The following is a 23,077-nucleotide window of genomic DNA, read 5'->3' as shown; positions in this document are numbered from 1 at the left end:
GATAAAATTAAGAGAGATATTTTGCCGAAAGGATAGGATGAACGGAATTATTTCTTTTTCCCTCGAACAATAAATGACTTTCTTAAACGCTAAGCTTAGATTTGTTTCGATGCTGAATTTAGAAAAATCGCATTTTCTTTTTATTTGGTGACGGCTGGTGTCCTAATCCAACGCCACCTAAAGTAAAAGGCCTGAGGACTTCGCTGTGACGTCATGACGCGGAGGCCGAGATCGCCTCCGGAGGCATCGCGATATAAACGAGGGAGAAAAACGCACTTCAGAGGCAAATCGTCTACGATGTTTGATAATGAACATTGGGTTCGAGGAAACTGTCATTCAGAAAGAACGATTGCAGTACTTTACGCTAAAAATTGTAATACAATTACATCGAAGATCAAATGCCCATTCACTTCCATATTATATACTAACTATTATATTCCATATTATATTGATTATGACGTGAGTTCATTCTAGCGGGAGGTGCGTCACACATTAAATCATTTCGTGAGTTAAAGTGATACGTATCTCGACGTACAGAGTACCAAAAGCTAGCCAGATATTAAGTACATACTACCACTAAGTTTTGATGCGCAAGATGTTATTCTATAGGCTTTCTGTTCTATCATTGGTATTCGGCATTTTACTTATTCCATTCTCTCTATCATAGAATGAGTAAAACGCCAAAAGTTTCAATGGCAAAATTAGCATTGAATGCAGAACTTGTATGAAATAAAAGTTTTAACTTGAATTAGAAATGAAGATTGAAACTTCATCATATGTTATAAGAAATTGCATGCGTGGCAGAATCATAGTTCCAGGTTCCTATCTCAGTGACGCGACTGGAGGATGAAGTAGAATGCTGCAGCAGACCAATGGAAACGGATGGTGATACCTGTAACTTGTCTTAGATGTGATTAACAGGATAGGCTTACCCCTTTCAATCTCATTATAATTCACATCCAATGCAATAAAACATATTTTTAATGCTAAAATATGGTTTAATAAGAATTTTTTTCACTTTATAAGAGTTACAATTTTCCTGCTTAATCCAGGTTTACTACAAGCATCACTTAATTTACGGCTGTAGTTCTTCAAAAATATGTTACATGCAACATATACAATTTTTTTAATTCCACTTGACATGTGATGGCCATCAGGACAGACTTCATCACTAAAAAAGTCACTCATTATCAATGCATTCATAGTTACGCTAAATAGAACAGTTCTTTGATTTGCTTCCCTAAGGAACTTCTCTTCCAAAGGGCCACTAACTATTTTACTAAACACAACAAAACAAAACAGCATTTAACGAGACTTCATGCGGAAAAAAAGACCTCCACGGCTCAGACTCTTAATAAAATCATCATTGTTATTATCCTCCAACATGCAGTCTTTTGAAAAAAAATCCTTACATGAGGAGCAGTTGACCTTCTTAAGGTAGGACCGTACACAATAACCCGCAATGTATGATAGCACCGGTACATGAGAGCTAACACCATTAATGTCATGCGGTTCAACAAAAATCTTGAAATGGATGAACGACCCTGACTCAGAGCCATCCATATCTATGATATCATCATCATCATCACCATCATCAACCGAATCAATCAAAATACTCTCACAAGCCTGTGACTTTAATCGTAACGGCAGGCACGTTTGTAGCCTTAATTTGGTTTCAGACTCATAGAGTTGTCGAATGGATACATGATAGTTGGAGCCTGACAGCCGCCTGTAGAAACCAAAGCGAGCCTCTAGAGCGTCTGTCTGGAATTTTCCTGGCAACATATACTCCATACCCAACTCATTAATGCAATATGAGGCCAACTCAATTAGAGCATGGGTAGTATGCATGAAGGCAGTCCTTGTTTCACGTGATAGATTACCACAACCACTCTCACTCCACCTATCAACCCACTCAAAAACACTCTCTAACAATTTCATTCCTTCACACCCCAAAGTTAATGGCTTTTGCAAAGCATCTCTTAGCCTTAAACCTTTGTAAGGTGTCTTGACATTGACTACCTTCCACCAGTTGGTAATAATCTTAATAAAGGCCGCAGTTCCTAAGGAATTCTCCAGTTGCTTGCTTCTCCCCAAAAAGGAAAGCGCGTTCACCACATTCTCGTTAAAAACTTGGAGAGCAAGTTTCACATTTTGTCGCTCTAAATTTGATGGATAGAGTGCTTTAATGGTTAATGAATGCCCATACCTCACAATGTCACCACACTCAAGGAAATATAATTCACGAACAGTACTGAAAGAAGCTATTTCCTTTGGTTTGCAAGCATCATCGAAATTGGGGTAAAAAAATTGGTGTCCATTGCCTTGGTTAAGCCAATTATTTCTTATGCACTTCAGAATGTGCACAGAGTCAAATTAAAAAAATAATGGCCTTGACTTATCATAGGGGTTGGGGTACACAATACTTAATTTGTTGGGGAAAGAAAATTTTGACACAGCCCTCCTATTGATAGAGTTGTTGTCTGAAACCAGGCTCACAATTCTATATCCAATACCTTCTAATGCCACAATGATGTTTTTAGTGACGGCGAATAATTCATCAGCAGAGAATTTACTCACAGGAAGTATGTACACTACCTCTTTGAAAGAGGACATTAGACTAGACACCATGAATACATAAGCCGTTTTGGTAACACAAGGGGAGTTTTGACTTATGCCTACAATGCTACCACCCTTGTAGTCAACATAAGATTTTACATGAATTTCATCCATCATGAGCACCACATGTCTTTCATTGGTCTTGAGAGTAGAGAAAACAGTTTTGGCATATGCCAAATTGTGGGTCAAATCTCGCTGAGGGCTTAAATTATAACTGGCACACACTTGGCGGATGGTGGTGGGATGTGGGAGTTGAAACATACCGGAACTTCTAACAAACTTATAAGCATGGGGAGATATTGTAAAGAAAATACTGCAAAAAACAAAAGTTTCACTCCGATAACGATAAGAATGTTTACTACTCATCATAAGCTTAATCTGCTCAGTTAAGAAATTGACTGTGTCAACAAAATCATCAGAGGCGTGCAAAGAGTCCAAGAGCTGCAAAATTACCCCCAATTTATCCACCATACAAGAATTGGGGACAGGTTTGTCACTTATTAACGTTGTTAGCCCTGCTAATACCTCATTTACAGTATTGGTGTCTTTCACATACATTGGGAAGATGAAATTACCAATCTTTTTCAGTTCAGCGTGGTCCATGAACACATTTAACATTAAATCCCGATCAATAATGACACATGCTTTCATTACTGGAAACGGATCTGCGATAATATGGCAAAGAAGCAATTTGTCTTTTTTTAAAATAAAGGAAAAGTCCCCAAAAGATACGAACTTTTGGAGCTTCTCAAAACATTCACCCAATGTTTTGAAGCTCCTTGCCTCCTCGTACAGCCTTCTTTCTTCTATACTATCTCTAATGCACTTCTCCAGTTGCTCCATTTCCTTCTTTCTTCTCTTCTCTTCAGGCTCCAAGCGAGCGTTCACTGAAGTACATGATGGACGTTCGGGAAATACTGATGGTACCGCCCCTTCTCTCAGCCTCGGCGCTGGAAGCTTTACCGTGATCAACTTCCCTGTGCTCTCATCAAACATAGATGTCTCCCACAAAACATCCTCAGACATGAAATGTTTGATGCACACCTATAAATATCAAAAATTGTATCGTTAATAGAAAGAGATGGTTATCTTCCAACTAATTACGATGTACGAATTGTGAATTTCGAAAAAAAGTCTCATCTAGGAAATTGTTTTAGTAGAATTATCTTCTCTTCTGCCATCATAAGAACTTTGGCCAACTTGCGGGGAGATACAAACACATAAATTATACCACGACGCAGCAAAATAGATGGACATTTCATTCATTAACAGGGAACTTAAATCAGGCAGTGCTCATTTTTTGCGAGATAATTGAAAACAAACGCGAGATAAACCCTTTTCGATATCCAAGACCCATGTGTAATTTAATAACTTTCACCACCTTACTCAATGCACACATACTCAACGCACATAACACTACAAAAGGACACTTGAAGTTGGCGGTAAATTATTAAATAACAAACGTATGTCAAAAATTCAAGCACAATAACATATACGTTCGGCATAAGCACGAATTAAAATATTTCCTAAAACAGAAGAATGTATCAAACCCATTTTTGAACTTTTTCCAGGGAATTTTAATTACTGTTAGGTGAAGTTATTAAGTTTAACTATTACATACTATAGTAGAAAGCAATAGTACTTACTCTGGAATAGGTAGTAGGAGTAAAGTTAGTCCTATGAATGCTTCTTGTCCACTTCATCTTCAGCAGCTCATCATCTGGGAATCGAAACACCGAAACTTTTTCACCGCCCACATAATTTCCTCGGCAATGAGGCACACAACACTTATTAACTATTTTCTAGATTAACTTCCGGTGAATTTTAAAGTAATTTCCGGAAAACACGGCAATTAACAGCTTCGATTAACTTAAATCAACGTACAACTATATCACTTTCGCCCTTGAACTCGCGTTAATTCAAGCATGAATATAACACGGAGTCCCCTTGACTACAAGTAAACATTGGCCTCCGCTAATTGACGTCACACAACAGAAGTCCTCAGGCCTTTTACTTTAGGTGGCGTTGCCTAATCCCCCACACGCCTTTCGAAGCGGCTTCCCGGGGTAGTATGTGTGTGTAATTGTAACCCTATTGGCTACTCGGCCTCCTATCCGTGGAATTGCGGTGTTGTGCAGTCTCTCGAAGGTGCGTTTGGAACAAACAATCGCTGTGCCCATTTTCCCCATTCATCCGAGAGCAACGCAAGCACAAACACAAACACATGAGGCCACTTCATTTCGAGAGAGTTTCATCCTCTTTCATTTGTATGTGCATAAAACGTAAATTAGACCACACAAAGAGACGGGGTCTGGCGGCTAATGAGGCGCAGAAATTGGAGGGGGGGAAGATGAAGAGGAAGTGGGGGGCGAAATGAAATGAGTTGGAGGGGGGAAGGGAGAGAAGAGGAAATGGAAGACCCCTTGCCTTATTTTAGGGGGGGGGGGAGAAGGGAGGAAGAGGGAAGAGAAGGAGGAGAAGACATCCCCCATCTCACACGGGCCCTGCTTGCTGCTCGGCTGTTGCTACCACACAGTTAATACCAGGGACAATAATAGCGTTTTAATAGAATTAATCCAAATGCATTTTAATTTAATGCGCAAAATCAGGAAACGATTGATGCTCATGAAGTAATTTCCCCAAAAATATTAAACAAAATACCGAATGATTTGAGAAAACCGACCACAGAAGCAAAAGTATGAAGATAAGCATGAAAGAATGGTTGCCAAGTAAATAATTATTTGTGTTTGTTTGAACTTGGTGTTCGATTGGGTTACGTTTTTTAGCTCATGGAATATTTACGGGTTCGAATTTGATTTAATTTCTCTCTTTTTTCCCCGCTGCAATCCGTTCCTTTGTCTCATACTCTTTTTCCTAATGACTTCCTTTAATTGCCCTTCGCACTTCCCTCCTGGCCTTCCTCGGTGGAATTTTCATTCCTTCCAACAAGTTTCGCTCTAAAATCCCCAATCGGCTAATATTTTATGATTAGTTAACATTTTTGGATTCTCTCGCGTGGCGTTGGTTCCTGAGGAGTTTATTTTAAAGCCACATACATTTCCATGCCCTAGGGCCGTATCCAGAAACCATGCTTCAGCTTGTAGCGGCGCGCACCGCTGAATGCTGTATCCAGAAACCTCACAACTCCAAAACGCTCCAAATGGGTGGGGACTGCGTTGCCACATTTATTTTGGGCTGGATTGATGACGTAGACGAATTTAGCGACATTTTGAGTCCCTACTATGCGGGCTTTGAGAGGAACTAAGGGCGACAATTGAATAACGAATATCGCAACGCGACTTTGTTTGTAAGCAAAATGGAAACGGGTTGGAAGAAGAATCTAGGCGTAGGAGAAGAGTTTGATTTTAAAACTAATTATTGATAGGAAAGTTGTATTGGAGTGCAAGAAAACCAAATGCTGTGAGTCTTTATTTAATGGCTATGGCATGGAAGAAGGTGGAGGTTGAATTTAATCGGCACGATGGAGTAACGAAGGTAAGCACATTATTAGGCCGTAATTTGTGAAATTTCAGCGGAGAATCTTTTGTCTTGTTCTTAAAATCTGAATGGAAATTATTGATATAATTTCTCTTTTTTAGTGGAGTTCGTGGAAATAAGGTGTCTTAGGAGATGCGGTATCTCACACGGAATTTATTCTCGGTTTCATGGGATTTTCTTGGTTCTTCAAGTTTCTTCTGTGAATCTGGTTCCGTTCATTGTGTGAAAAGTGTCCCTTTAAATCGGCAAAGTTATCATTGAGAACCAGCTGGTACATGCTGATAAATCTTCGTGTTCAGAAATCTCGCGACGTGTACCAAGTGTCTAGACTAGTGTCGATCGCCGGTGATTGCCGGCTGGCCTCGGCGGCTCTGCCGCCGGGGAAAGCCGGCCGATGCCCCAGACCGCGCACCCCGAAAATGCACCAATCTGGGCGGAAAAGAGAAACCTCATCAAGTTTTGTTCAGGACACCCTAGTTTCGGTGCTGACTTTATTGATGATTTTTTAAATAAAATGTTTTCATCTGTTACAATTATTGTTGACAGTGCGAAATGAAAGGAAAGTGAGCATTTTTTAAAAATAGTGCCGTTATTAAGTTGTACGGGTCGTCGCTGCCGATGTTTCGCTCTAATTACTGACTTCTTATGTCCGCAATGTATAAGTAATTTGATTTGTGAAGTTACAGTTAGTGTATTCGCTCCCGATTTTCTTCGTGTGAACATTTCCTGGACAATTTTATTTGCAATTTGTGTTAATTACCCAGACGGCACAGGAAGTTTTCGTACCTAAATACGAGGGTGGACAATCAAGATACAAAAATCGCGCTTAGGAAGTTACTTAGAAGGTTTTGTTTCTTTATTTCCATTAATGACGAAAAAAGATGCAAGAGGACTGGCAAATTCATATGCATCGATAAAATTGTATCTCATCGATAAAACTGTATTCGGTCAGGGACTATTTTCTTTCGCGGGTGGTGCCATCTGGTGCCGTCGTGCCATATCCTCCTAGAAAGATCACATGCCTTCACAAGCCGTTGGAGATCGCGTCGTTTACGTCACGTCTTACTACATTTCAGGGATTTTTGTGGTTAAGTTAGTGAAGAATAGAGTGTCTGGTAATGGTGAAGTTTCCCTTATTCTTTTATTTCATTCACTGGGCTTCAGAAACGTGTTTGTGAGATATTTTTGTTAGAAATGCCTTTCGTGTGTGTATTGTCGGGATGTAATGGAAACTCCGGGACATATGGTTCAAGTTTTTAGCTCTCCAAAAGATCCTGAGTTGAAGAAGAAGTGCATTTGGGCGATAAGAAGAAAACATTTCACCCCTACGATAAACTGTGAGGTATGTACTCTTTCTCGCTGTAATTATTTGGATGTAATTTTAAGTCAGAAGTGGCTTCGGGATGTTGATGCATCAACATCCCGAACTATTCAGTACTAAAAATGGTGATTCAAAATATTGTAGCAGCAATTCTTTTGAAAATTCTTGCATTTTAGTTGTCTTTTTTGTATTAATTCATTCGGTAAACGTGTGGTTAAAGGAGAAACTAGGAATAAGCTGCCAAGTTTATAGGATCGAATATTGCTTCTTAGCTTGCCCTATGGTGTATTACACGTCGGCTTTCATCATTTCAAATTATCTTATGCTATAGTTTAAAACAATAAAAATATCAGGCATACAAATATTTACTATATTTACGAGCCTAGTCATTTGATTTCTCATGCAGAAATACCAAAAATTGGAAATGATTTGACCTAATAAGTTACATGGTATTTTATTATTTATTAATTTTAGGTGTGTGAGCTTCACATTGCACCATTGTGATATCAGAAAGTAATCTGTGGCCTTGGACGAGAAGACGAGGAGAAAATTCTTGCTGAATGGAAGGTGCCCAGATTGGAGGAAGGTACCATTGCTTCACCGTTACCTGTCGCCAAGAAGACAGACATTGTGGCAGAAGTGACATATTTGTGGATGTGGATTTGATTTGTGCAAGTTGGTGCAGTGATAGTGGACGTTCATCGGAGAAAGTATTGACGATAGTTTGTATGTATCGACCAGTCCTCTTTTAAATAATTTTCTATTCGAAAGAGAATAAGAGTAATTGTTTCGCTAAATTAGATGTGGGATAGAAGAGAAAATTGGAAATATTATTTTGGTTGACAATAGAAAATACATAATATATGTATTGTATTTCTGTGGGTATTTTCTTTCCTGCCTCTTTAAAATTTCTTGCGGTGGTGACTTCATGCAAAGTAAGTATAAAATCGGAGGTGTGATCTAAGAGATAACATGTTTTATTTTACAAGTGTTTATGCTGGTGATTTGGCAGGACTTTCATATTTTTAATAGGTTGATACATTTACTGCAGTGACCTAGGGACTTTTACTCATACCAAATAATTTTTCAAATACTTTAGCGCCTGATATGGGTAAGTTTTAGTAGCTGAGACTGAACTATACGTTAATTTTTGCTTGCATTTTGATGAATTCGATCATACTAATAGCAGATGTGTCAGTAATCCTGTTTCATCGGCAATTTTTATTTAAAAATCTTATTTCGTCAGGCTTTAGGGTAAGCTTTTTAATGCTCGTGGGCTATGTGATGTCTTATTTTGTGTCAAAATTAATAAGAATTTACTCTCATTAACATCTCAAGGTTTCCAAGTAAGTACGAGCCACTTAACAATGCTGGATGCTGGTGGTGCGTGAATTAGCCGTGAGAATCTCATTTTTCGCAGAGTTATTTAAGCGGCCGAGTAAGTTTTGTAAGTTCTCAATGGGTAAATAATACTATATCATGAATTCTAATTACCATGAAAAACTCACAACCGACAAAAACTTTGTCGGTCGTGAGTCTTTCATGGTAATTGGAATTCGTGATATGGTGTTATTTACCTATTGAGAACTTACAATTCATAATGATTCGTATCAAGGTTCTCGCTACGGTCGGTAGCTATCGATTGTGTTGCGTTCGATACATTTTTCGATCGTGCGAGTTACGATATATCTGATTTCGACCTAATCGATTGAGATTAGCCTGAGTGCCGTGTTCCTGCGCGCTTCGTATCCAATCGTATGTGCTTAGTAGCGGACATTCACATGCTGCGTACGCGCTTCGTCGACAGGCCGCGAACGGAAAATATCCATTGACGAAAAGCGACGAAGCGGCATAGTATCCCCTTAGTCAATGGGTACTATGTACATACGAATTAGATACTGAGGGTTCTGTGCCGTCTGGGTAGATTTGTGAAGTAACAGTACGTGTCGTGTTGATGTTGATTTTCTTCGTGAGAATTTTTTTTGGACAAGTGTTCTTGTAAAGTGTGATCATTTTATTTGTTGAATTGAAAGTGAGCTTTAAGAAGTTAATAAATACAAGTTTGTGAACTCAGTAATTCTTGTGGTGGTATTTATTGCTGAATAATCCTTGGTGTCACTTGCGCAATTCGTCATTGTGGTTGACAAATATACTCGTACAACTGTCGATTGCAGTGGTATAGTTGGATATTTTAAACTTTGAGGTAATATAATAGATACATGTATTGTATTTCAACGTCCAAAGATTTACGTGACATTCATTATGAGATGAATATCATGTGCTATTGTAAACGGACTGCGAAGCAATATGCCATTTCCATCGACCCTTCCCTTAAACTTTAACTCATCATTTTTGTGACGGCATAAATCATTATAGGTAAGCTTTCACGTAATTGACCATGGTTTTCAATGGCTCGGAACTGAAATTATTCAAACTAGCAGTAACTGAGAATGGACGTAGCTGACTGGAAGAAAACTTTGTCGCTTTGAGTATTTTACGCAAATTTTGGATATCAGAGACACAAAGCTGGTGATTGCAACTTTATTTGGGCACTTATATATATACCAAAGTTAATAGCTATTAGAATGGCAAAGTCGACGAGGTTTCAGCATAGTTGCGTATACAATGGTTATTTTTCGTAAAAAAGTATTTCAAAAGCATCAAGGCGAGACATTCTTGTGTCCCTAATTTATATGTATTTAATTATAAATGGTTTTCAAGGCATGACAGGGCCCGTTTAGAAGTTAATTGCAAATAAAACGGTGAATCCTAAGAGGTTTCATCACGGTATTGTTGACAGTATTTATTGGTAGTTAAATTAGGTAAAATATTTACTCATCAGGATAAAAGATGGTTATTGAAGCATTCTTACTATCTTTTTAAGTAATAATAAATAATTATCATGAGCTTATAGCCCTTTAAACATCAATAATTATTAATAATAAATGCGAGACGATAAGCAGACGAAACCCGGCGGCCATATTACTTGTGGCGAGTAGCATGCCATGGACCTCACTAGACTTTTGCAGCGGTGAGCGTAGCGGTGCTCAGCCGCTACAGCGGCTACGTCATCATCTGATGACGTATCTAGCAGTAGTGAGGTTTCTGGATACGGGCCCTAGTCTCGACACCACTAAAGAATTCGCTCCTCTCGTAATGTCTCGAAACCCTCCCCCTCCCCCCCTCCCTTCGTCTTCGTAACGGTTTTCCTCCGTTATTAAATCCGCCGAAGGGAGTCGCGCACCCCTCAAGCCTCCCCTCCCCCTGTTCCATCAAACCTCGGTGCGGTCGGGCACCAGAAAGCCGCTCTGCACGCCTCTACACTTACTGGAGGCAGGAATTCCCCCCTCCAACACTCAATTGCTCTCCCCGCCCCCTCGTTCAAGGCCACACGGAGCAAGAGAAAAATGAAGCAGGAAGAAGAGGTTGAAGAAGAAAAAGAAGCAGCTTCCCTGAGAGTGCGAGTGTGCGTGAATGTCGTTCGTGGGTGAGAGAGAGAGAGGGAAAGAGAGGGGTTCCCCTCGCCCCCAAATCTCAGACACTCGCCGCCTCCATCCACCTCCCCATATCCTCCCTAAGGGGCGCGCAGAGTGGGCCAAGGGAGTTGCTCAGGCTCCATTACGACGCACTGCCCCATTCAAGCAGCGCTCTCTCTATTGCCGTGTTCCAATTGGCCATTTGGCTATGCCAATTCCAGGATTTAGCCATGACGCCATCTTGGAATGATGTCCCAACTCGTTAGCCAGCATAAGGGAGGGAATTCAGGCAGCTAACGCGGCCGCCAGATTTAGAAATCGAGGAGTGCATCCTTCGCCCCACTTTTCCCATGATTCAAAGCGTGCAATGCGTCTTCAGGAAGAAATCAGAGAAAGGGCATCATGGCTGTCAGCATGGGATACAACTTGTATGCAAGTAGTGTTGATATTTTGAGACTTGTTTGAATAATTATTTACTTTTATTTTGTTTATAGTAATGAAATTGCGTTAATAGATGTGTAAGAATTACGGAGAAATTAGTTAAAGAGAAGGCGGCGTCAATTTTAATGCTAATTAATGTTTATAAGTTTCTTATATACGTATATGTTATTTTATAACTTTTTATACCGATCACATGTCATCTTTTGCTACCCTTTACTTTTTTAACGTGTTAAATAATGCTTATTGATGTTTATATGCTTCTAATATATATCTAATTATGTAATACTGTGTCTAAATTCTTATTTATGTAAAACGTTTTTGTACACTAGGTTAACACCCGTAAGAATAAACAATTATTATAATATGTTTTCGGACAAAGTCTCGAAATTGGATTCGGAATAAGTAACAAAAATTTAAATCTATAGTGATTATAAGATGATACCGAAACCTGATTTATGTACGTAAACCATACATTGAATAGATTTTGAAAATAATTCCCAAGTCAGACGGTGACCGTTTCAATAGAATAAATAGACTTGTTCTTAATAAGACAAACCTAGAAATTAAATTGCAAAAATATAAGTAATTCGAAAAAGTACTTGGTTGAGAGTCTATTGAAATATTACAAACCAATTGAAAGGAATATACGCCAACATTTCGCCGCAAACATAGCTAAAACCTCTTTAACAAAACCATACGGAACTAAAAAAACGAATTTGAAAGAATGCCCCTACTTTACTATTACAAAAACAAAAAGGTTGTCTAAGATACTAAAATTATGATAAAATACTCTTCTCCGACATCTGATACTCAAAATCACTTGACACATCACATTTTAACAATTTAGGGTGGGTTTTTTTCATCATTTGTTCAAATCATTCCGAATATCTCTTGTTTTGCATTGGCCTACTGCCCAGTAGATGGCAGCACCTGCGTAAGGATGTCCCAATTCATGCTCCCTTGTGGTTGGCTGCCCAGAATCTGGCTGGCTAAATACATGATGCCCAATGGCTAACGAGTTAGGACACGGCTTATCTCTTTCTCTCACTCTCTCCGTGCATGGGCCGTGATCGTAACCAACGCAACCGCCTCCGTACCATCCCACGCTCTCTCATTCCATTTCTTCTGATCCATCTTCCCGTCTTATTTTCTTTTCAGTACGGTCCTCACGAAAACTTTGCTCTATCCGCATGCATGAGAATAATAACCTCGAATATGGTTTCACGGGTTTCCCACCTCCTTAGGGGAAATGCCGGGCCAATGCCACTCCCGTACCAGTGATTCATTCACAGTAACGCTGATGAGGCGCAAGCCTAGACCAGCTTCACGATCTTTTGTTATTGTTGTTGTTATTTCAAATTCTATGTATCTGTTTTGCTCGTGAATAAAAGCTTTTTGAACTGAACTAATAAGGGATTCTACATCTACACTCTGCCTCCAGGTGTAGTATCATCCGCCGCGCTTTTAAATTAGTTCACTTAAGTCGCAAATCGCAACGCTGACGGTTGAGCAATCGAAGTTATCAAAATGCCGACACGACTCCTACGTCGAGAACATTGACTTTGAAGGATATAAAATTTCCAATCGAAATAAACCTCGCTAATACAGCAGTTGCTGTCGAAGAAATACAAGCGAATCCATCGCAACCGTCTCGAGTCCTCATGGCGCATTTGCCGTTCCAATTCCGGACGCATGCGCAGAAGACGCCCAGCACACACTCGCAAACATGAATATTAGCAAAGAGGAATCTTCAGTCGGCCCACGAATATTTCAAAAGAGGACCCTCGAGTCGGACTCTTAATAAGTAAGTTTTTCAAAGGTATTCCTCGCAACGACTAATCTTATTCTGCAAAATATTGGGCAAAATTGGATCGCATTGCACACATCACCGAGCCGCGGACATTTTTGAAAACCGATTAAAATGCGACCGAAGTGGCGACAGGAATCAACCTTCTTACGGCATGGAATTGGGCTTCCTCTATGTAGCAGTCTCCTTGTGCCAGCTTCTAGATTTGCTGTCTTCCGCAGCGCATTCAAATGGGCTTACTTAAATTGTCCCTCGTGGCGTTGACGGTGGCGTGATACTCTTTTTACCGGGAAATTTACCATAATAATTGAGAATATTAACCAAAATTGGATTCATGTTGATATGATTATCTTGAATCCAATTATGATTAATGATTGACCACCAGGATTCAAGATGATGCACTCATGTTGCATTTTGATTGCGCGTGGTGCTAATGACTTTAACTGTCGACGCACCCGTGCCCCCAAACCTACTATTGCGATCATCTTTCCAAAGCCACAATGCGAGACACTACATTTGGATTCCCGAACAATGAAATGAAGAATATGTGCATTGAAGAAAATCAGGTAGCCGTACCAATGAGTGGTCCTGACTTCAGATGATACTCTATTCGGTCTTCACATCGGATCAAGCGTCGCTCGCCTCCTCCCAAAGGGACACTGGCTTCACTCGCATCGCCTTTAATCACGTCCGCTCGAGGGCTCTCGCCACCCGTGCACCCCTTCCAAGGGGAGGGGAGGGGAAGAGGGTGGGGGGGGGGCAGCGAGGGGTGGTGGTGTGTGCATCCGATCCATTGCAATGCGCGCCATGAAGGACCACTGTTGTAATCGTCATCTCTTGTCGACTATCCTGAGGGCCGTATTTCAGGACTCAACTCAAGCCTTGATCCCGACTAAAACTCGTTTTGAGTCGCGCAGATCAAAGATATCCACCGTCACATACTCACGTTTTCAAAATGTTCAATATCTCCACAAAAACTACTTCCGCAAGTGATATTATACTCTAATAATGCTAGTGTTTCAAGCGCGGAATACCATGAATGAAATAATATTGGTAGGCAAATGCATTATTTTATAATTTATTACAAATAAAGGTAACTCAAGATTGTTAAAAAAGGTTAGTTTCTAAAATACGAACTCTTCAGAATTCAAATTCAACTTGAGTTTGAGATGCGAACCGCTGAGGCGGAGTGAGGACTTCACATTGAGTCAGGATGTGGAATGCGTCCCTTCGCTTGCGTTGACCCACCTCTCCCTCAATTCTCCCGACAGTCGAGATCTCCACTTGTATCTCCCACCATCTAATCTTTTCACACCCACATATTCCTTCTCTTTCAAATCCCTCTTTACCTGCTCCGTATATTTTATGTGTTGCATTCCTTTTTCGCTCTGGCCATCTCCTTGTCCCTCCACGATGGTCTTCATCAGGCCATCATGTCTCAAGACATGGCCCATTAGGTTTTTTCGTCTTCATATCCGGGTTTAAACTAGGCTTCTCTTCTCTACAATTGTTCTTGGAACTTTCTAATTATCCACTCGATCGATCCGTTTCATCTTCATGATTGTTCTGCAGCTCCACATTTCGAAAGCCTCCATCCTCTATCTATCCGCTGATATCATTATGCTTGCCTCGCCTACGTAAAGAAGTAAATGTGAGTTTCGAAAGGTAGTTTCCTCACGTCTATTCCCGCTGCATGTAGATTTATATTTTGGTGGAATGCCATCTTCGTCTGTGCTATTCTACTGAATATTTCTTCCTTGCTCCTTCCGTAGTTAATTTTTCTGCTCCTCAAGTAACTGAGTTTAACCTGATTCTCAGTGCGTGCGTCGTTTTTAAGAATTTGTCACGGTTATTAATTCATTGTCTAAGTAAACTGATGTTGGCCAGCACCCTTAGACTGAAGTCAACCAACAGTTTGATTCCGATCAATTGATTAATTCAATGCGGTATAAGTGATTACTCGTCTGCAGGAGCGTTTTCTTTCACCGAGTATGTGCTTCGTGCTGTCGAATTCAAAGGTGCAAGTGCCGAAATCGGTTGACTGTATAATTCCTCGAGTGTATGATTAGAATTTCACCATTGCTCCCTTCATGTTGGGGCGATGTTGTCTTTCATTGGCTATATTCGCACGCACACGTTCCCCAAAAGTCTCTCAAAATATCAGTGGAGAAAGTGGGTGAGAGACGGCCGAGGGAGCGGTGGGTGCATTCCCCAAATCTACATCTACATCTACATAATACCCTGCGAGCCACCTCTAGGGTGTTTGGCAGGGGGTGATCAATCAGCAGCATGCGGCATGCATTTGGACTCCCACATGCACACCACATCGTCAAAAAAACGTCGTATAATAACAAACTATACTACCATATGCTGTTAGAAATAATAATTGAAATAAGAAACATGCATTAAGTTTTACATAGGTTAGTAGGCTACACTACAAGTCATGCAATCCTCCCCTGAGAGGCGGTGGCACCCGGCGCGGCAGTGCGGCCCGCATTCAAATGAGCCGCTCCACCCTTCCTTCTTTCCTTGTGTGCATCGAAGGAGATTTGGAGGAGCGTGGCGTAATTGAAACTCGCGGAGCGAGAATTTGGCGGAGGATGAGAGCGGAGGAGGACGCGAGGATTTTCGAGGGGGGGAGTTTAACCCCCCTTTGGGGGGAGAGCTTAAGGGGGCCCTCCTTTCACTTCTCATCCCCCCCTCGACACCCCAGTCCCTCCAACACATCGCATTACGAGGCCAAACCTCAATGCATGCAGGCGAACATAAGTTCGATTTTTCGCTTGAACGTGTGCAGGTCACATGGACATAAATGCTCAATGTATTGATCAAGAGAATACTCTACAAAATCAAGTACGTTTCGTACAACTCCTGCTTTGCATAATAAGTCTTGACCTATCAAAGATAAACAATTACAATAGATAATGACCTGATTTCATTCGTAAACACAATAGATACACATAAACACAATTTCGATAGACACAATATGACTTAAAAACATGTGGGATGAATGATTTTGATTATTTAGGTGCACAATATAATTTTGATTTAAAGTATTGAACTTATTACAAACATCTTTACAATTATAACCACTAATTTGCTGTACCAACCGGAACCCAAACTCAAATATTATGTTCTTTTTTATCAACGTAAGTTCAATTTGGGTGTTCGAGTGTTGTTGTTGGGCAGCGTGCAGGGGGCGTGGCGCGTGATTAATGCGTGCGCCCTCTTTTCTCCTTCTTCTTCTTGTGTGCACGTGCCTACCACCCCTCCCTCTCCCTCCCACGAGATACGGGGGCGGTTGGGCGTGCGGGTGGGTGTTCTTTCGGCCCAATCTTTTCACTCGCTCCCCGCCCCACTCTCCCACATTCAAATCGGGGAGGGCGAGGAGGTGGTCATGCGCAGCGGATATTACCACGCCCCCTCCCTCCCCCTCTCCACCGCCCCACCCCCCTCCGAATCGGAATTCCCCCCACCCCCACACGAGATACGTCTCTCCCCTCCGTCCTGCCGAGACGACCGCCGTCTGTGCACCCAATAAATCGCCACCCACTAACTCTCTTCGTGTCACCATTACATGCTTTTGCATGGAATCATTCACTTACCGATTTTCCTGACGGTTTAATTGCCCTCCTACGGTTTTGAAGAAATGGCGACATTTACAATGAAGTCGTTCACTAACATAACAAATGATGAATCGTTAAAAGATTTCGGTTGATGGAAATGATAAATAAGTTATGATGGAAAAAAGTCTTTTATTCGCCGATTCATTCATACTTTAGTTAGCAAGAAAGAACAAAATATGCCGTCCATTATTCATGAGTTGGTGACGCCACTTCAGTTTCAGCCTCAACGAGTGTAAGCAACAACGAACTTAATCAAGTCAAGAGCGGGGACGAGGCGTTTCTGAGACTCGGTTACCCGCTGAGAAAGAGTGGGTGACGTAATCAAATCATCTGCAAACGGGTTGACTTCGATTTTTCACTGCGATTAGCCCTAGAAGACGGATCTAAGATCGAAATAATGAAAGGGATTCATTATTTTTCGCTCAAAATATTCTGCAACTATAGTGAGTAAATCCCTCTTCAATGCGTATACGAACAGAGATAACTGGATACTATAAATATATATTTTTTCATTGTTTGACTAAGGCAATAGTTAGCCATTATGTGCTGAGATCTTTAACATACCTCTGTATGTATTCGCCTGTATGTTTGTATGTATTCCTCTGTATGATTCGGCAGCTTCGGATTACAACGGACTTGACAATTCGTTTGATACATAAGCTTCAAACTCGATGGATCATTAGGGCATACGTTTCGATAAAGAGGCTTCTGCTGGCTTCACTTGAATGCACTATCGCACTCTGCAGAAACTTGAACGGGTGGGAAAAGCTGAAGAAAGTGACGAGGGAAATGGAGTCCAAAGTGAGGGTAGCTGAAGTTGAAACTAAAAGATCTGTCTATAAGAGGGGACATGAAAAGGAAAATATGCCAACTGCTCTTCATCTACCCTCTGCTACTGTCCATTCAAAGTGGAATGCGGGCATCCCCCACTCTGTAATCGCTACGTGTCGTGAGAACAGATTCAACCTGCCAGTGACATTGCATGGCGCACTTATCTCTCACATATATCTCATAAGCACTTTATCTCCAAATATATACTTTAAACAGCATTGGTTATACGTGTGTAAAAATCTCTCGGGTATCCTGAAATTCTTGCGAACATTAATGGTACAAAAATATAATAAATAACTCAAATTAAAGAAAAGCTAGCTGGAGAAAAAGGGATTAAAGGTGGTAAAAAACAGTTAAAATATATATTCTATATTTTGATTTAAATTTTGAAATTAGTTTTCCAGAAATTAATAAACGAAAAAGGGTTGAAAGCGGAGAATGCTCTTTCTAAAGGATATGTACTTATTTTACAAAAAGAGAGAGATGATAAGTATGAATTGGTACTACATAGGGGCACCCAGGGTGAGGCAGGAGGGGGCAGCTGCCCCTCCAGCCCTAGAAGCAAAAGTAAATGTGGTCGAAAACGAAAATTTTGTACAAATTTTCTCTTAATCCAAGGAAGGAGGAATCAGTATAAAACATGTAATTAAAATAAAAATATTTGATTTTTTTGGCAAACAATTTTGAAAACTAATAAAGTGCTGTTATAATTTTCTAGAAATGTTAGTTTCCTTAACCTTTTCTATGTATCAGCTTGAACGACCAAGGCTTCACCCCCTCTTGTTTTGATCTTGAGTACGCCCATGAATTGATACTATTTCCAAGCAACGCTGAATAAACGTCATTACTGATCAAATTCTGTCAAACATCGACGCATTACCTAAGCAAGCAAAGACCAGCTTAGACGTGAAATAACCCAAACATAAGTGCACAGCCATCGCTACATAATCATCAAAATAAGTTACACTGGAACCTATGACAGATGTATACATAACATTTAAGACTTTTCTTTCGAAAGAGGGTTTAATTCCATTTGTGCCAAGGGATATGGTATGCTATGTATCATTGATTCAACGGACTTTCCTGTCCGTCGTATTCAAGCAAACACACAATTTGATAACAATTCCCCCACTCCATGTCACCCCAGGATATCAGTAAAGGGCAGCTTACGTACTACAGAGACCATCACCGCATTCGTTCAAATAGTTACAGCAGCAACATGCGCGATTTAAGTACCAAACATTAGGAAAGTTTTTATCATTTTCTAAAACATTATGACATTTTTTTCTGGGCGGCACCACACTTGTGTCTACATTTCATGACCATTTACATAAGCCTCTTAAAAGGCCTCTTTATATAGGCCTCTTTTGTTTTCTTCACGGTCCAACGTCACCGGCACTTAAAATGCATAACCAACCTCTCTAATATTTTCCATTCAGGGACAAAAACCAGAATACATTCCGATGGAAATGTAGAAAAATGCTAGACTGTTTTATCAAATTACACAAATACATTACCTGTAATTTTAATAAATAGTTATTAATACTTTCCCCGTGTAATACTGTATTCGTGACCAATGCACAGGTGGTTTATTTCACCTTCAGAGAAAAATTATTGCTTTGAAATCCATAAGAACAGTCTACGAGTAAACAGCTGAATGAGACGTTACGATTTCTACCTAAGAAGAGCTGTTTCAATAGCTGTTTGAAGTAGAAATTTTAGTAAATATAAGTCAGTCTGCTTCCTTTTTCTATCACAAAGAGTTTTCAACGCAATAAGCAATAAAAATCTAGGAATTGTGCGTTTAAACGTTTTCACCAGAAGGTTGGGTGTTACCAGATAAAAAATTAATACTCAATCAGCTTATTATTCACAATTTAGTTATCAGTTAATTGGAGAAAAACACGATATCTCCAAAGTAGACATATGATTGAATAAAAACTAACTTAGAAGTTATTAGTCACAGCTCTAATAAAATGGATATTTCTATACACCATCACCCATTATTCAAATGATTACAATTTTGCTATTCAAATTGAAAAAATTAACATTCCTTCGTCTTGAAAATCCGTGAATGATAAATGTAGGTTTCCCAAAAACATATTTGTTTTTGCACGGAACTTATCAACATATTTTATCCCAATTAGGCAAATTATATTCATAAATACAGCCTTTAAAAACTTAAGGTTTACGTACTTTCCACTTTCCATCAACATTGGCACCTGATATGCATTGCCAACCACTCTCACATCCATTTATGTCCTTAATTTCTTTATCTCAACGTACAACTCATGCTAGCGTTAATATATCTTATTTTGTGATCATCTTACAAAGTGATAGAGGTGATTATAATTGGCCGAATAATATATTAATGCTGCCTGGATTCTTGACGTCATGATCCATCGCCAAGCGAAGGACATAATTGGTGACTACATCAGCTGATAATGGATAACAATGCAGCAATCGCAAACATCCACCGCGAAAGCACTTGAGCAACTCGCGGTTTGAAGTTATGGCTAAGGGCCGACCTTAACCTCCACACTAAGCCGATGGGATTCGGTCGACGAGGCCTAACCAAAGAGGAAGAAAGGGAAGAAGGTTTTAATGCCAATGGGAACGGATGATAAGTCATCCAGGTGCAAAAGGAAATGAGAAAAAATGAAGACTGTTAGGGAAGAAATATCTTAGCTTCGCCTTTCACTGGATACGTTCAAAATTAAAGCGACGCCAAAGCCTTGAGCGGACCATCTCAAGATTGTGGGTGGCATGGGCTAAACACGGCGCTGACCTCTCTATAAAAAAAGAGGGGGGGGGTGAAAAATGAGCAACAGACCCTCCCCCCCATACCACCTACCATTCATCCCTCAATGGGACTCCCTCCCACCTTCTACCACTTCCCCGTTTACCCATTCCAACCTTCCACTCTCGTTCGAATATAATTTGCGAAATCCGTCCACGGGATGAAAACGAAGAAATTTTCGGGAGGGGGGGAGGAGGGTGATCGCATCTTCTCTTGGGAGGGCCCCTTTTTCGTCGAATCCGAGAAATGAAGCGATGCGGAGTGAGAGGGAGGTGAAAGGGTCGAATCCTCAACATCCATGATGAGAGATTTGAGGGAGGGCGAAAATAATAATAATAATAATATCTCGGGCGGTAAACAAGATCGGAGAGTGTGCGATACGAACGAAAGAAGCGCCACAACTGAGGTCACGCCAGAAATTTTAACCGATGGACGTAAACATGAAAGAAACATAAGAATGAACGCTTCGTTCCCCGCAATCTTTTTCGCCCAATTCTAAACCCTTACTTTCCTAACCCTTTATAACTCAAAGTTGCTTACAATCAACATCAAAAATGCTTTAAATTTCAGCTCTATTTTGGAGATATCTAAACTAAATATTATTTTGTAGTGTGAATTTTAACGACGACATATTTAGCTGCGAGGATAATTATCATTGAGTGTAAAATTTTCAAGTTTACAAAATGAAAAATCTTGAAATTTGATTTCTCTCAGAAACAGCTCTGGGTTAAAAAGCGTTAACTTGATACCGTCACATCACCTTAAAAAAACGTAGCTTTTTAAACTTGACGACCAGACTAAAAAAATCTGAAATTAATACGATAAGGTCTCTTGCAATAGTTTTGAGAAAGATAAATCATGCAGCAGATAGCGTTAACGTAGGTCTCCACCGCAATTCGTCCTTTCGAACAAATTATAAATAAAGAACATGATGTATTGGTTATTAATTACAGACATTACTAATTATGGATACAGGTGGAGAAGTCAGTAGCAGCGTTACCCTCCCTATCACTTCAAACGATGTAGGTAGAGATAAAAACGATGCCCAGCTTACGGTTTTGGAGTCTAGAAATCACGTATATTCATCCTTATTTCAACGTTTGAGTAATAAGAGGTAGAAATATGAAGGGAGGTGAAAACGAAGCCTTTTCTGAATTAAACGCCCACGAAAAATATTCTCAAAAGTAGAGTTGTTTCTGACTTAAACGCCTACGGAACATGCTCGAAAAGAATAGTCAATTTCTTAACGCTTGACTTCTGTCTCCAATACTTCGCATTAGAAAGGGCACCGCATTAAACCGGGTTCGTTCCGATAAATCTCTCTCCAATATTCATAAGCGATGATTACGGCGAAAGTGAAATGAGGGCTTAAGAGGGGAGCTGGTACTGAGCTGAGGGGAGGGCTGAGGGGAGCCGGGAGCTGGCGTAGCATTATCGCGATGAAACATGTGACGAGGGGGGAAGGAGTCAAGGTGGATTGGAAAGAGGCTTCACTCCGAGGAAAAGGTAGACAAAAAGGCGGGCAGAAGGAAAAGGGATCCGGTTGTTGAAAGGGTTCTTGAGAAATTCGAGAGGAAAGCCGGAAAATATAGTTATTTGAGTTTTCGAAGGTTAGTGGGATGCGAGCCACACCTCACAAACAGTCGGCAGTGATGGGGAGTTCTGGTGGTGTCAGAATAGGGTGGTTTCCTATAATTTTTTATTGCCTAAATCGAAAGATTAATACTCCAGGAGTACGCATTTCACGCTTTTAGATTTTTGAATGACGATATTCATTTTTCGCGATTAAATGAAAAGTGAAAATTTTCAAGCGCGCGAAAAACGCAACGGCTAAGTATGAGGTAGCAGAGTACCCGGCTAGCAGATAGCGCTTGGCTTAAATAAGGATTATTAATAGCTTATCAAACGAAGTAAACTTTCCCACCATAGGCAGTTATAATTATGACGGTGATTATTAAGTGATGTTTCCCTGAAGTCTGTGCCTCATGCATGCAATGGTAATCTCAGACGAAATAAAACTCCTATCCACCCGCATAGAAACTTGGTCATTGTGACGTCACGTGGAGTGGCATCTCATGGGAACCAATCTGGCCTTTTTCGAATGAGGTTAAAATTGACCATTGCAATTCGTCTGAACTGCGATTTCTAAAACCAAATAATTTGTATATAATGAATACACTAATGGTGGGTAACGAATCGCAATCAATGCCTTTCGTTTTCTGTGATGAAGGATACTACCCTACTGTTGAGCTGGATAATATTCCAGATGGGAATGTTAGAATGTGTTTTAGATCAAAATACGTTAATGTGCATTTATTCCACAAAAAACGATAATTATCTACTTTCACCCATTTCCGCCCACCGTAGTCATAAGGCGCTACATCCTACCAATCTGAGCAGATCTTGAAGAAAACCCGCACTCATTCGTTCGAATTATCACAATTGTGTTGTTAAAGCTTGTAAGAGAATAACTTCAACACTTATTATTTTACTTTTAAGGCCCATTAAAATAAGCTCACTAAGGGAAAAAGAGATATGTGCAAAATGGAAATTCAATATGTACCCCTATTATGCCTGTAAATTACATGCAAGCATTGTAAAAGTAAACAGGAAATGGCATGGTATAGATTATTATAGCTTTCCTTCATCCAAAAATAT

General features: G+C 40.2%; 1 protein-coding gene across 1 annotated transcript; it reads right to left on the bottom strand.

Moving 5' to 3' along the window:
• Positions 1-1,349: 1,349 nt before the first annotated feature.
• Positions 1,350-4,622, bottom strand: LOC124154750. Its single transcript, XM_046528654.1, has 2 exons — positions 4,266-4,622; positions 1,350-3,663 (listed from the first exon to the last, which is right to left on the bottom strand). Exons 1-2 carry the CDS (start codon positions 4,320-4,322, stop codon positions 2,377-2,379), a joined length of 1,344 nt encoding a protein of 447 aa, XP_046384610.1. The 5' UTR covers positions 4,323-4,622; the 3' UTR covers positions 1,350-2,376.
• Between the last annotated feature and the right edge of the window lie 18,455 nt (positions 4,623-23,077).

This window comes from Ischnura elegans, chromosome 2, assembly GCF_921293095.1.
Source record: "Ischnura elegans chromosome 2, ioIscEleg1.1, whole genome shotgun sequence".
Classification (NCBI taxonomy): Eukaryota; Metazoa; Arthropoda; class Insecta; order Odonata; family Coenagrionidae; genus Ischnura; species Ischnura elegans.
The sequence above is the reverse complement of the archived record's forward strand: the minus strand, read 5'-3'. Positions and strand labels throughout refer to the sequence as shown.